At 51.2% G+C, this 15,458-nt stretch overlaps 1 protein-coding gene across 1 annotated transcript in view; it reads right to left on the minus strand.

Annotated features, from left to right (window-relative positions):
• The window catches only part of LOC119957044, a 147,082-nt gene that overhangs the window by 59,799 nt on the left and 71,825 nt on the right, over nt 1-15,458 (minus strand). The window contains exons 16-19 of the mRNA XM_038784639.1: nt 15,346-15,420; nt 13,188-13,262; nt 4,447-4,521; nt 2,173-2,247 (exon numbers count right to left, since the gene is read on the minus strand). Coding sequence (XP_038640567.1) covers nt 2,173-2,247; nt 4,447-4,521; nt 13,188-13,262; nt 15,346-15,420 — 300 coding nt within the window. The remainder of the gene's footprint in view (nt 1-2,172; nt 2,248-4,446; nt 4,522-13,187; nt 13,263-15,345; nt 15,421-15,458) is intronic.

A 15,458-nucleotide genomic window follows, 5' to 3' on the forward strand; every position in this document is an offset into this window, starting at 1 on the left:
GGGGTGCAGAGGAGATTCACCAGGATGGTGCCTGGGATGGAACGTTTCAGTTATGGAGTGAGGTTGGATAGGCTTTGTTATGGGCCAGGGTTTAGAGAACCCCAAAGTGTATCATGGAGTTCACCTGACCCACAACTTTTACTAGATTGTGGTATGGGGAGCACACGGCCCACTCTACAGGTGTGGTACAGCAGAAATGGAAAAGTATTTTTTAAAGCAAAACAATGTTTATTCTATGAACTCAAGTTAACCTTTATAAAACATACAGTGAACATCTTAGCAACCATCAATTCAAATACAACCCCCAAAGAATACAACACTAAGTAATCCTTAATCACTTCCCAAACAACATCCAGAAGACAGAAGAAACACCTTTTAACAGAAGCACATCAGGTTTACATTCACTACTGAGAACATTTATAATTCTGAATTCACCAAATGATCAAGAGATAGTCTTTTCATGGCAGAGAGATCAACAGTACACCTGCTCTGTCTGGCTTCAGCTCCAACACTGAAAACAAAACTAAAACGCACCCTGCAGCAAATAGCCTAAAATGAAAGTAAAAAGCTGACAGACAGCCCAGCTCCACCCACACTCTGACATCACTGATGAACACCCATTTCTTAAAAGGTACATTTCTTAAACACCTATTTCTTAAAGGTACTCTCACATGACAGCTTGGGTTGTTTTCACTGGAGCGGAGAAGACTGAGGGGCGACCTGATCGAGGTGTACAAGGTTATGAGGGGCACGGACAAGGTGGATAGGGAGCAGTTGTTACCCTTAGTTGAAGGGCCAGTCAAGAGGGGGACACAAGTTCAAAGTGATGGGCAGGGGGTTTAGGGGGGATTTGAGGAAAACCCTTTTTACCCAGAGGGGGGGGGGGTGAGGGTCTGGAACGCACTGCCTGGGAGGGCGGTTGAGGCGGGTTGCCTCACATCCTTTAAAATGTACTTGGATGAGCACTTGTCATAACCAAGTGCTGCCAAATGGGATTAGGTAGTCAGGTCAGATGATTTTGCTATGTTGGTGCAGACTCGATGGGCCGAATGGCCTCTCTGCACTGTGTGATTTTGTGATTAATTCTGATTCCCATTTGGATTGATTTAGATTTCCATTCAGATTTACTCAGATTCCCATTCAGATTAAAATGTAAGATTAATTGCCCCATTCCAGGGTCAAGCTGTAGGTCTGGGATCACACGTAGGACAGGCCAGGCAGGGATGGCAGATTTCCTTCCTTAAAGGATCCGGATGGGTTTTTACAACAATCGATGATAACTGGCATGGTCACCGTTACTGAAACAAGCTTTATTAGGGTTAGGGTTAGGGGTAGGGTTATGGTGGTACAGCGGTTAGCACTGCTGCCTCACAGCGCCAAGGACCCGGGTTTAAATCCCATCTCGGGTGACTGTCTGTGTAGAGTTTCCACATTCTCCCCGTATCCGCGTGGCTTTCCTCCGGGTGCTCCGGTTTCCTCCCACAGTCTAGAGATGTGCAGGTTAGGTGGGTTGGCCATGTTTACATGTCCAGGGTGCAGGTTAGGTTATGGGGGTTACTGTGGTAGGGTGTTCATTCGAAGGGTCGTTGCAGACTCAGTGGTGCAGACTTGATGGGCCGAATGGCCTTTCTCCGCACTGTAGGGATTCTATGAATTACAGATTTTATTAACTGTGTTTAAATTCCACCAGCTGCCGTGGTGGGATTTGAACCCGTGTCCCCAAAGCATTAGCCTGGGCCTCTGGATGACTAACCCAGTGACATTATCACTTGAAAATGAAAATGAATATCGCTTATTGTCACGAGTAGGCTTCAATGAGGTTACTGTGAAAAGCCCCTAGTCGCCACATCCCGGCGCCTGTCCGGGGAGGCTGGTACGGGAATCGAACCGTGCTGCTGGCCTGCCTTGGTCTGCTTTCAAAGCCAGCGATTTAGCCCAGTGTGCTAAACCCGCCCCTTATCGTAGCATTGCTTGGCCGTTAGTTACCAATGGAACGATCCCGTGGATCAGAGGAGCTGGAGAATGGGTGGTCTGCTGCATTTAACCTTGGAGTAATTCTGCACTCGAACCGTGCAGCTCGCAGTCAGGAGAAGGCAAGGACAAAGCCATGGTGTTGGGTAAACTCGGTGTAGAAAGACAAGGCTGTGTTCCTGATTGCTGTCGCACACTCACTGTTACTGCTCATCCGTGAAAGTTCCATCGTGAAATCAGCCTGCGACTTTCTCCCCAAGGTCAGCAGCTGGGCCACTGAAATAGAAGGAAAGTTGTTAATCTCACCCCAGCAAACCAGCCATTGACATCACCCCGGCGGTCCCCATGTCTGCAGCTTCACTCCTTGAAGGACCTCGACACAGCGCTTGGCAGGTAAAAGGAAACCCGGAGAGGGTTGTTGGATTGTTGGGTCTTTGCCCCGCTCCGCTCCAGGGGCAGTCTGGAAGGCCCCAGGGGCAGGGCTATCTGGACGGGTGGGCCACCCTACATTTAGCTGCCGTTTTACTGCTGGCCCTCTCTCAGGCCTTCCACTGCCGGAGAAGCCTCCGACCTCCAGCGGCCCCCTCCAGCTTTAACACCTCAAGGTTACGACTCTATTGCTGCATCATGGTGGTCACCATGGGTCCCACTCTATTGGTGGGACTCCGGGTGGAGCACTGTGTGCAGTTTGGTCACCTTATTTAACTAGGAAATGACTGCATTCGAGGCGGACCAGGGAAGATTGGGCATGCTGATACGCGGGAGAAAGGAATTGCCTCATGTCGGGGTAGATTGTGCCGAAACTCATTGGAGTTTGAAAGAATGAGAGGTGATGGTATTGAAGCAGTGCAGGGCAGGATTCCCCGACTCCCCGCTAGGTCGGAGAATTGCCGGGGGGGGAGGGGGGGGGGGGTGGCGTGAATCCCGCCCCACCGCAATCCTGGCTCGCGATCGGGGCCCACCGATCTGCGGGAGGGCCTGTGCCGTGGGGACACTCTCTCCCTCCGCGCCGGCCTCTGCAAAGCTCCGCCATGGCCGGCGCGGAGAGGAAACCCCCTGGGCATGCGCAGGAAACACGCCAGCGGTTCTGCGCATGCACCAGAACACGCTGGGGCTCCCGCGCACGCGCCAACTCAGGCCGGCCGGCGGAGGCCCTTCGGCACCGGTTGGCGCGGCGCCCACCGCTCCAGCGCCGGCCTAGCCCCCGGAAGTGCACAGGTTTAGGGGCTGGTTTAGCACAGTGGGCTAAACAGCTGGCTTGTAATGCCGAACAAGACCAGCAGCGCGGGTTCGATTCCCATACCAGCCTCCCCAAACAGGCACCGGAATGTGGCGACTAGGGGCTTTTCACAGTAACTTCATTGAAGCCTACTCGTGACAATAAGCGATTATTATTATTATTATTATTATTATTATTATTAGGTATAGCCCGCCGGTTGGGGGAGAATCCTGGCCATAAGATTCTGAGGGGGCTAGAGAGGGTAGACGCGAAGAGGACGTCCCTCCTCGAGCAGGTTTCTGCACCCTCTCAAAATAAGGGGTCTCCCAGTCTAGACAGAGATGTAATTAATTGATTTTCTCAGAGGGTCCGCTGGTGTTTCCCATTAGAATGCCATAGAATTAGGGCGGCACGGTGGCACAGCGGGTTGGCACTGCTGCCTCACGGTGCCGAGGTCCCAGGTTCGATCCCGGCCCCGGCTCACTGTCCGTGTGGAGTTTGCACATTCTCTCCCATCTCTGCGTGGGTCCCACCCCCACAGCCCACAGATGTGCAGGGTAAGAGAATTGGCCACGCTACGTTGCCCCTTAATTGGGAAAAAGAATAATTGAGTATTCTAGATGTTAAAAAAAAACCAATCCCATAAAATGTCTACAGTGCAGAAGGAGGCCATTTGGCCCATCGAGTCCGGAAGAGCAGCCTACCTAGGCCCAGGCCCCCATAGCCCCACCTAACCTTGCACACTAACGGCCAATCCACCTAACCTGCACATCTTTGGACTGTGGGAGGAAACCGGAGCACCCGGAGGAAACCCAGGCAGACACGGGGAGGACGTGCAGACTCTGCACAGACAGTGACCCAAGCCGGGAATCGAACTCGGGTCTCTGGCGCTGTGAGGCAGCAGCGTCAACCACTTAATTCACTTCCCCAACAAGCAGTGGAGCCTGGGTCGTTGATTTATATCCAGGGTTGAGTTAGACAGAGTCAAGGGTTACGGGGGTCAGGCGGGATAATGGGTTGAGGTCGCAACAGAACTGCCATGATCTTATTGGTGGCAGGACAAGCTCGAGGGGCTGAACGGCCTCCCCTGCTTCTGTGCGTTACGTACGGGAAAGGGATGAGGAACGTAACTCCCTGCCTCGTTATTGTGTCAGTCCCTGGGCATGAGATTTCCTGCCAGCAGTCCGGCCATTGAACAGAAATCTCGCTCTGCCTTGGGTGGGGCTGATGGGTAAAACCCCCCGGTCAACACTCACTGTTATTCTGCATCCGTGAAAGCTCCGTTTGGAAATCGGCGAGCGAGATCCGTAATTCACTGAACAGCTGGAGAACTGAAACAGAAAGAAACCAGGACACGAAATTGACACTTCTCACTGTCAGCGAGCGGGCGTTTCACAGGTCAGTTTCACTAACAAAACAAAGATGGACAAAATCAATTCTCTCTTTCAGACTTGCGTTACACATTGGCATCTTAAGACTTCAGAGCAGGAGTAGGCCACTCCGCCATTCAGTGAGATTGTGGTGAATGTGATTCACACCGGATTATAACCTGTATATACATGTGTCTATATTGTAAGTGCAGTTGTACTATCTGACCTCCAGGGGGAGTAGCTCTGGGAATGCTTGAGAGTTGTACTGGGCTCCTCCCTTGGCTCCGCCCAGGATTCCTCCCCCGGGAGCTGCTGTATAAAGATCAGTGCCACAGGGTCAGCCGGCCAGTTCACCGAAAGTTCAACGGCTAACAGGCTGGCTTTGTTGTAAGTATATTAAAACCGCTATTCTAATCCTACAAGCACGTGTCCGTAGAATTGTTGGTTCCAACAGAGATCATGACGGATCTGATGCGATAATCCTCAACTCCACTTTCCTGCCTTATCCCCATAACCCTCGATTCCCTCACTGATTGAACGTGGTTAACGGCCCGGCCTCGACAGCTCTCTGCGGTAAAGAATTCCACAGATTTACTACCCTCTGGGAGAAGAAATTCCTCCTCATCTCTGTCTGAAATGGGCCACCCCCTTACTCTGGGATTCTGCCCTCTGGTCCCAGACTCTCCCGCAAGGGGAAACAACCTCTCAGCATCGACCCTGTCAAACCCCCCTGAGAATCCGATACGTCTCAATAAGGTCGCCTCTCTCATTCTAAACTCCAATGAGTACAGGCTCAACCTACTCAACCTCTCCTCCTAAGAAATTCCCTCCATACCCGGGATCGATCCAGTGAACCTCCTCTGGACTGCCTCCAATGCCGGGATATTTATTCTTAGATCAAGGGCCAAAGCTGGCATAGTGGTTAGCACTGCTGCCTCACAGCGCCAGGGACCTGGGTTCAATTCCCGGCTTGGGTGTCTGTGTGGAGTCTGCACGTCCTCCCCGTGTGTGCGCGGGTTTCCTCCGGGTGCTCCGGTTTCCTCCCACAGTCCAAAGATGTGAAGGTTAAGTGGATTGGCCGTGCTAAATTGCCCCTTAGAGTCTAAAAACGTGCAGGTTAGGTGGGATTATGGAGATATGTGGAGGGAGTAATTAGGGATGGAAAATCCTGCCTGGGCTATCTGGAAACGAAAGAAAGACTTGCATTTATATAGCTCCATAGGATGTCCCAAAGTACTTTGTAGCCAATTAAGTGTTTGTTGGTGGTGATTTGTGTGTGAAGTTGGATCAGAGAACTAAAGGTGTTTTGTGGGGAAGCAGAACGCCTGTCTCCTTTGTTCTACAGCAGCCAGAAACTATAACACAATCGTACTGGCGTCAGCATTACTGCTTTTTGCTGGCATTTTACAATCTGGAACTGCTCCTAATCCTTCAGACGTTGGACTTTGACTCGGGCTGTTGTGACTCAGAGGCGACTAAACCACAGCGAATCCTTTATTCTGGAAATCTGCTTCAGTTTTTCCTCTTGATTTCTCGGGAATTGTAAATTAACCGGATAATTCATGGAGTGAGAGATGGGGGATGGTGGGCGAGGGGTGGTGTGGGGGTGGGTAGGGGAAGGGGGCGGGGGGGAGAGGAATCATAGAATTTTCAGTACAGAAGGAGGCCATTCGGCCCTCAGAAAGGGCAGCCTAATTAAGCCCACACCTCCACCCTATCCCAGTAACCCCACCCAACCTGTTTTGGACACTGAGGGCAATTCAGCGTGGCCAATCCACCTGACCCGCACATCTTTGAGCTTGTGGGAGGAAACCGGAGCACCCGGAGGAGACCCGCGCAGACACAGGGGGAGAACGTGCAGACTCCGCACAGACAGTGACCCAAGCCGGGAATCGAACCCGGGACCCTGGAGCTGTGAAGCGACTGTGCTAGCCATTGTGCTACCGTGCTGCCCAAAGGATAGGCAGAAGCTGAGTGTCTACCCAATGCTCCCCCCCCCCTCCACTCCCCCACAATTTACAGTTCTGCTGGTTTCAGGAAGGTGGTGGGGTGGTGGGTGGGAGGTGGGGGGGGGGGGGGGGGGGGGTACAGGACAGGGCTGAGTCGCTCCTGCCTCTTTAGAAAGTTCCTCACCAGTTCTCTTCAGCAGCAGAGCAGTGACCCTTTCATTCCTCTGAATCAAAGTCTTTTCATCTTGTTTAGCATTCACGCCTTGCAACCCATTCTAACTTTACAGTGAAGGGGAGGGAATCTGGATAGTCTTTGTCACAGGACCTCGGTCTGTAGGGGGACCTGGCACAGAGGCATTGACTGACTAGTTAATGCCGCCACCCATAGAACATAGAACAGTACAGCACAGAACAGGCCCTTCGGCCCTCGATGCTGTGCCGAGCCATGATCACCCTACTCAAACCCAAGTATCCACCCTATACCCGTAACCCAATAACCCCACCCCCTTAACCTTACTTTTTAGGACACTACGGGCAATTTAGCATGGCCAATCCACCTAACCCGCACATCTTTGGACTGTGGGAGGAAACCGGAGCACCCGGAGGAAACCCACGCACACACGGGGAGGGCGTGCAGACTCCGCACAGACAGTGACCCAGCCGGGAATCGAACCTGGGACCCTGGAGCTGTGAAGCATTTATGCTAACCACCATGCTACCGTGCTGCCCCATTTCCAGACCCCAGAATCCATTTCCTGCATCTGTTGTGGTTTGACCACATTTTGGGGACGGTCCTTGCTGAAGAGGCTCCGATGGATAAACAGAGGCAGTGGCCTCCATTAAATACACGTTCAGCGATTCACACAGGCCGTGGCTGTCGGCGTGTTGAAGAGTTTGCAGCAGGGACGATCCATTTTCCCCCTCCGACCCGCTCCGACAGTCAATAACGTCTTGTCCCTTCCGACGTGGCCTTAATTCCACTTTGCTGCCTGACCCTTGACCCGGCCTACTCTAGCCTTGAATATATTCAATGACCCCCCAGCCTCCACTGCTTTGGTGTGGAAGAAAATCCCAAACGCTCACGGTCCTCAGAGAAGAAAATCTCCATCGGACATAGCAGGCCCCTTTTATAAACAGTCCCTCCTAATTCTTGAGACCTCCACGAGGGGAATGTCCTCTACGCGTCTACCCTGTCAAGCCCCCTCCCGATCTTATATGCATCAATAGGATTCTGTTAGGGATACGGCAGGTTTGCAAACTTTCAGCCCTTCCCTGTGAGCAGAGGCTTCCCACAGAGAACACTCAGTGCGCATGAACACAATGTGAGGTTCGTACGGCCTGTTCTATAAGCTGGGGCTCCAGGGTTCCGCATCAAGCACTGCGGCACAGGGCTGGGCATGTGGTACAGGCCAGGGGGGGGATCCCATCGCTCTCTATACTTCTCGACACAATCAGAATAATGGATCATGCCAGGGAATGGGAGAGTGAGAGACCGGGACTGACGCTGAGCGATTTCAGAAACATCTGATTTAATTATCCCACACGTAATTGCAGCAACGTACAAGGGATGGGATTCTCCGTAGTCCGACGTCGAAATTGGGATCGGCGATTGGGCAGAGAATGGCTTCTGATGACGGAGACAGGGCGCCGGTTTGGTATTGCTTGGCGATGCTCCGCCCCCTCCAAATCGGCATCATCGAGACGGCCGGCGGGCGTTGGGGCGTCGCCAATCATCCCCACCCGCCATTCTCTGCTCCCGATGGGCCGGGTTCCCGATGGCGCTAGCCACGTCTGGCCCCAGCGGTCGGGGGCCTGGCGGCCGGCTACGGACTGTGTCCAGCGCCGCCACACTCGGCCGGGATCTGTGCCGCGGGCCGGAGGGCTTCTGCTCGGGCTGGGGGAAGGGTGGAGTGATGGTGGGGGGGCGGCCAGTAGGTGGGCTGCGGGGTCGGGGTGGGCGTGTTCGCAGTCAAGCACGGTAGGCGCCATGTTTCCCGGCGTGACCGGTTGGGGCGTAGGCGTGCGTGGCAGCAGATTCTCCGTCGGCGCCGCCACTTAGCCGCAGAAGTGGAGAACGCAGTCCTGATGGTGCGAGGATGGTCTGGAAAGCATTGCTCCCTGATCTCTCACTGCTGACATCAATACCCTAACAGATTTTTTTGTAAACATCCAGAACTCCCTTTCTCTGTAATTTACTGTGTAATTATAGGCTGGTTAACTCCATCAGGTTTCTGGGAATAGGCAACGTTTGGAAACCACTGTTCTGGAATCTGAAGCTCACAGTTTTCCATTCGCTGCAATGGATGAACAGGAAAAGGTCCCGCTTGAGTGGTTGGAAATTCCTGACAATCGACCAACCCCTGGGAGCAGGCGACTGTCAGGCAACTGGTTCGGAACTTCCGCTGCTGTCTCCTGTACCGCCAGCATGATCCCCGTGAAATCGCTCAGTCCCGCTAGCGATTCTCTCTGACCCTCCCCCCCTGCCTCAGCGGCAACGTGGGAAGAGCTCAGAGGGTTCTGGTTTACTGACTGGCCCAATTTTAACCCTGCGCTGGGAGGATGAATGGGTTAAAATTGCACCTACTGCTATCGAAAAGCTTAATCTCACCTCGTCCCAACAATTTATACTTCATCAGAAGAGAGTGCTGGCTGGCTGGCAAGTGGGCCAATCAGCACTCCCTTCTCATCAGGTAAAAATTGTTGCTCCCTTTTCATTTGGCATTCCTGCGAATTGTCCTGATGAGTGCAGAGTGAAAAGCTTTGACAACATGTGTCCTTTTGCGGCAACACTCAAGTCCGGTGCTGCCAAAGGACTATTTATGTCTCCTATCCCTACGCTAAGGGCAATCCACAAGTTACCAGAGTTTATTAGGTTTCTAGATGGGCAATCTTTTTAAAAATTACTTTCGGGACGTGGGTATCAATGGATAGACTGATATTTATTGCCCATCCCCAGGTCACTCTTGAGAAGATGCTGGTGGACCATGATTGACACAACACAATGGTCTTGTTCTTCAGATTGAAGTTAAGATTTAACCAGATTGGTGGGATTGGGGTCTCTCAGATGTTAGTACTGATGAGCCTGTTGAGTTTTCTTGGCAATCCAACAACATCGTGGTCACTTTTACTGACACCAGCTTTTTATTTCCAGATATTTAAAAAACATTAATCTCAAGATACAATGGTGGGATTTGAACTCATATTCTTTGGATTGCTGGTCCAGTAACATGACTATCACACTTACAGGATTCCCGAGGATATACTGATAGTGCAAAACCAGGCCACAGGCCCTAGACAGTCCACGTTAGTGTTTGTACGCTCCACGTAAATCCTCCTTCCATCTTTCCTCGCTTCACTCTATAATCGTAACTCTCTGGTGGGGGGGGGATTTCTGCTCCCGTTTTCGGGACTACCCCGGCACTTCCCCCTGGCACTTCCCCCTGGCCCAGCTCCCTGGCCCTGCCCCTGGCACTGCCCCCTGGCACTGCCCCCTGACACTGCCCCCTGGCACTGCCCCCTGACACAGCTCCCTGGCAATGAACCCCAACACGGCCCCTTAACACTGGCCCCTGGCACTGCCCCCTGGCACTGCCCCTGACACTGCCCCCTGGCACTGCCCCCTGGCACTGCCCCCGGCACTGCCCCCTGGCACTGCCCCCTGGCAATGAACCCCAACACGGCCCCTTAACACTGGCCCCTGGCACTGCCCCCTGGCACTGCCCCTGACACTGCCCCCTGGCACTGCCCCCTGGCACTGCCCCCTGGCACTGCCCCCGGCACTGCCCCCTGGCACTGCCCCCTGGCAATGAACCCCAACACGGCCCCTTAACACTGGCCCCTGGCACTGCCCCCTGGCACTGCCCCTGACACTGCCCCCTGGCACTGCCCCCTGGCACTGCCCCCTGGCACTGCCCCCTGGTACTGCCCCTGGCACTGCCCCCTGGCACTGCCCCCTGGCACTGCCCCCTGGCAATGAACCCCAACACGGCCCCTTAACACTGGCCCCTGGCACTGCCCCCTGACACTGTCCCTTTGCCACTGCCCCCTGGTATTTCCTCTTGAGCCAATGACAGCATCCAGGCTGTTTCTCCCTCCACCCCCTGCGACACTCTGCAAAAATATGAGAACATTCCATCCCGACGATCCCACTCCCCCTCATGTTTGTCCAGCTTCCTTTCAATGCTGCCTCACAACTTTAAAAAAAATAATCTTTATTGTCACAAGTAGGCTTACATTAACACTGCAATGAAGTTACTGTGAAAAGCCCCTAGTCGCCACACTCCGGCGCCTGTTCGGGTACGCAGAGGGAGAATTCAGAATGTCCAATTCACCTAACATGCACGTCTTTCGGGACTTGTGGAAGGAACCCGGAGCACCCGGAGGAAACCCACGCAGACACGGGGAGAACGTTCAGACTCCGCACAGACAGTGACCCAAGCCGGGAATCGAACCCGGGACCCTGGAGCTGTGAAGTGACAGTGCTAACCGCCGTGCTACCGTGCCGCCATTTCAGCCAATCCCTGTGGTAGAGAGCTCCACATTCTCATCATTCTCTGGGTAAAAGCCTCCAGTTACACTCTGTTATATTTTAAATATTGACTTATCTAAAATATATATATTACTCTTGAATCCACCAGGATGATAAAATGACCAATAGACTTCTTGGTGAAAGGTGAACTATTTAATGAGTAATAAAATAATAAACTGTGAGTCCTTTTACTCAATACTAAAATAGCAATAAAGAATTAAAGTACAATACAGATAACTATATAACTATACATTATTATAATAAACTAGTTCTAACTTCTCTCACTCGAGCTATACGATCTGTTGCCTGTTCACTGTTCTGTATCAGATCATCACCTGATCATCTGACTTAGAAAAGGCGGGAAATCAGTTCTTATAGTATCTGACTGTGAGCCACCTAGTGTTGAAATGGCGGTACTACATTTACATATATTGATCATGTATATTGATATCTGAATATCACTACACACTCTTTTCCACAAGTTTCTTTCATTCTTTCATAAGATGCGGGCATCCTTGTTGCCCATCTCTAATTACCCTGGAACTGAGGGGTCTGCTTGGCCATCACAGAGGGGCATTTTACGAGTCAACCACATTGCTATGGGATCTGGAGTTACGTGTAGGCCACACCGGGTAAGGACGGCTGATTTCCTAAGTTACATTAGTGAACTCGATGGGGTTTTACAACAATCGATGATAGTTTTGTGGTCACCATTACTGAGATTAGTTCTGTTCCCAGGTTTATTCATTGCAAGAGCCCCATACCTTGGCCCACTCCACCCACCCCATTCACATAACCCCACCGAACCTGCACATCTTTGGACAGTAAGGGCAATTTAGCATGGCCAATCCACATTAGCAGAAACATTTTTGGAATGTGGGAAGAAACCGGAGCACCCGAAGGAAACCTGGGCAGACGTGGGGAGAAGGTGCCCCAGGCCAGAATCGAACCTGGTTTCCCAACCTGCTCATCCTCTCCTGATAGATATACGTTTCTGGCATCATCTCTGTAAATCTTCCCCACACGCTCTGCACTGCCTCCATTATCCCTCTTATAATATGGTGACCAGATCTGGGCCTCACGGTAGCATGGTGGTTAGCATCAATGCTTCACAGCTCCAGGGTCCCAGGTTCGATTCCTGGCTGGGTCACTGTCTGTGTGGAGTCTGCACGTCCTCCCCGTGTGTGCGTGGGTTTCCTCCCGGTGCTCTGGTTTCCTCCCACAGTCCAAAGATGTGCGGGTTAGGTGGATTGGCCATGCTAAATTACCCGTAGTGTAAGGTTAATGGGGGGATTGTTGGGTTACGGGTATACGGGTTACGTGGGTTTAAGTAGGGTGATCATTGCTCGGCACAACATCGAGGGCCGAAGGGCCTGTTCTGTGCTGTACTGTTCTATGTTCTATGTTCTATCTGCGCTTCTGTACTCCAAGAATTATGGGCAACATGGTGGATTGGCCATGCTAAATTGCCCGTAGTGTAAGGTTAATGGGGGGATTGTTGGGTTACGGGTATACGGGTTATGTGGGTTTAAGTAGGGTGATCATTGCTCGGCACAACATCGAGGGCCGAAGGGCCTGTTCTGTGCTGTGCTGTTCTATGGATTCTATGAAAAGCATTTAAGCACGTTACAAAAAGGACGACAATATTTTAGAGCCAGGAAATAAGGGAGCTGTGCTGGTGTGAGAATTGGGATAGACAGAGAAAAGCTCGATCGAGAAAATGGGAATCTGGATTTTCAGCGTTGGGGAGAGGTTAGCGAGGCAACTTAAACAATTAAAGATTGCACGAATTGTGTACTGAAAGGAGGGGACGACAGGAAGGGAAATAAGGCTGGGGGAAATTGCAGAGCGTACAGGTGTGAGGGCACGGAACGGTTTGAAGTCACGAGCCGAGGGTTTGAAGAGGAATGATCCCAATTATGGTTTTCCACCCCCAGAGTTACTTTTTGCTGTTGCTCTGACCGCCCTGCTGCCTTCTCAGCCACGGTTTGATGTGATATTCAGGAACCTGTTTTATTAATGGTTTAGAATTTCCAAACCTGCTTATTTCAGGTGGATTGACCATTGCTGTGGCTGAACCTGACTTCGCAAGAAGACAGGGTTAACTGCGTTGACAGCAAGTATCTCCGCAATTCTTATTCAACACTTACTGTTATTCTTCATCTGCGGAACCTTCATCCGAAAATCAGCCTGCGAGTTTCTTGCATCCTCAGACATCCTATTAACTGAGAGTAAAACAGCACATCAGACCCTGGGCTGATGTTCATCAGTCTTTCCACATTCACTTTGTTTGGGCTGCCATCAGACAAAATAAACTGGAGCAATTCCATCTCTTCCAATCGGTTCGACTACGATCCCGGACTAGACCCAACAGTGGCGGGAATACTGGACAGAATCTCCAATATTTGATTTCGGGAAGAAATAGGAATATGGGATATTAAAACGAACTTTATTGCCAACACTGTATTAAAGTATCTTTAACATCACCCCAGTAAATAGCTTACAATTACCTCTTAAACAATGCTACTTAATACAGTGAATTCAAAACCCTTAACTGCTATCTTTTTCCCCACGCAAACAACTAGAAGTATCATCTTAGCTCTCAATCTACTTTAACTACCCTTAGCACATAGGAATACCTCCTGTAAAGACATGTTCTTTGGGAAAGAGAGAGCTTGTGGCACTGCTTTAAAGAAAAGTTTTAACCCCTGTCAGAACCAAGCAGAAACTCTGGCTGTGTGTCTTTAGAAGCTGCTTCTGCTCCCCTTCTATTCGGACAAGACAAGGGCAACACGGTAGCATAGAGGTTAGCATAGTTACTTCACAGCTCCAGGGTCCCAGGTTCGATTCCCGGCTTGGGTCACTGTCTGTGCAGAGTCTGCACGTTCTCCCCATGTGTGCGTGGGTTTCCTCCGGGTGCTCCGGTTTCCTCCCACAGTCCAAAGATGTGCAGGTTAGATGGATTGGCCGTGCTAAATTGCCCATTGCCACAAAAAGGTTAAGTGGGGTTACTGGGTTACGGGGATAGGATGGAGGTGTGGGCGTGGGTAGGGTGCTCTTTCCAAGGGCCGGTGCAGACTCGATGGGCCGAATGGCCTCCTTCAGCACTGTAAATTTTATGAACTCTATGAAGACAGAACTGCTGTGAAAGGCTGCTAATCGGTCTCAGACACATCTTTAACTGAATGGCAAAGAGCAAAGTGCTTGACGTCTGATCATAGCTTCATCTCAAATTTCACTGAACTGCTTTCTGCAAAATGCCTGATAACGTAGCTCCATCCAGTCACAATGTCTTCTGACCAAGCTGAAATCTAATTAACCCCCTTTAATCCAAACAAAACTGTATTAGCCCAAGCTTTTTATGATGGTATTTATGATACCCATTATACTGAAATTCCTGCATTCATCAACAGTTCCCGATGTTCCCTGGAAGGTCGGGGTGATTTGGAGGATCTCAGTCGTCCTCTCAATGAATGTGGGGGACTTTGTAACCCAACAGGAAGATTTTCCCCGGTATATGTGAGTACACAAGGCCATCTCCGGGCAAAAGTCTCAATCCACGGAGAGTGTGAAGGCATTTGTTCTGGGGAGAAATTACAATCTGCAGGAGAATAGGGAATTATTCGACCTGATAACAGAAAAAACATTCTTTCCTATTTTGAGGTAAAACCTACTGGAAGGTTAGATTTATTTATGGGTATATTTGCTCACATGGTTGGAAAATTGCCTTAAACCCCTTTGATGAACAATCCCTGGTAGATGAGGCACCCTGATGGGCAGTCTCAGCGAGGTCCCCGAAGGCACTCCCGGTAGGTGAGGTTCCCCAGTGGGCACTCCCAGTGAGTGATGGTCTCCATTGGATATTCTCATTGGCTGACATTGAAACATAAAAAAGGCAAAGAGCCATCAGAGCCCAGATGATGACTCCAATGGTGCAGTACAGGCAGGCCGAAGAAGATGGAGGTTAGATCCAGAAGCTGAACGTGTATTATGTACTGTGTTGGTCGGTGGGTGTCGGAGTATCCCGATTTGGCGTCAAACTGGCGCCGACCCCGATTTTGGCGTCGGAAGCTATTCTTTGCCCAATCGCGTTTCGCAATTTCAGCGTTGGCAAGCAGAGATTCCCGCCCAATTTCTCTCTATTCGCTCTCTCTCCCTTGTTCCCGCTGAGTTAAATGTTAGCGCCGCCCTGCGGGTTACAGACTGGTTAATGACAGATACCTGACTCAGAGTGCTCCATGTGGCTTATACTGACTGTTACAGCAGAATGGAGTGACAGGCCCGTCCATTGGCCGAGGCAAGACTTACTTTTGCTTTCCACCTGTGAGAGTTGGGCCTGCAGAAGAATCTGGAAGCTCCTTATTTCGCTGAACATCTGTGTAACTGAAAGAGAGGCAAAGCTTTAACTCTCCCTCCGATCT

This window comes from Scyliorhinus canicula, chromosome 25, assembly GCF_902713615.1.
Source record: "Scyliorhinus canicula chromosome 25, sScyCan1.1, whole genome shotgun sequence".
Taxonomy (NCBI): Eukaryota; Metazoa; Chordata; class Chondrichthyes; order Carcharhiniformes; family Scyliorhinidae; genus Scyliorhinus; species Scyliorhinus canicula.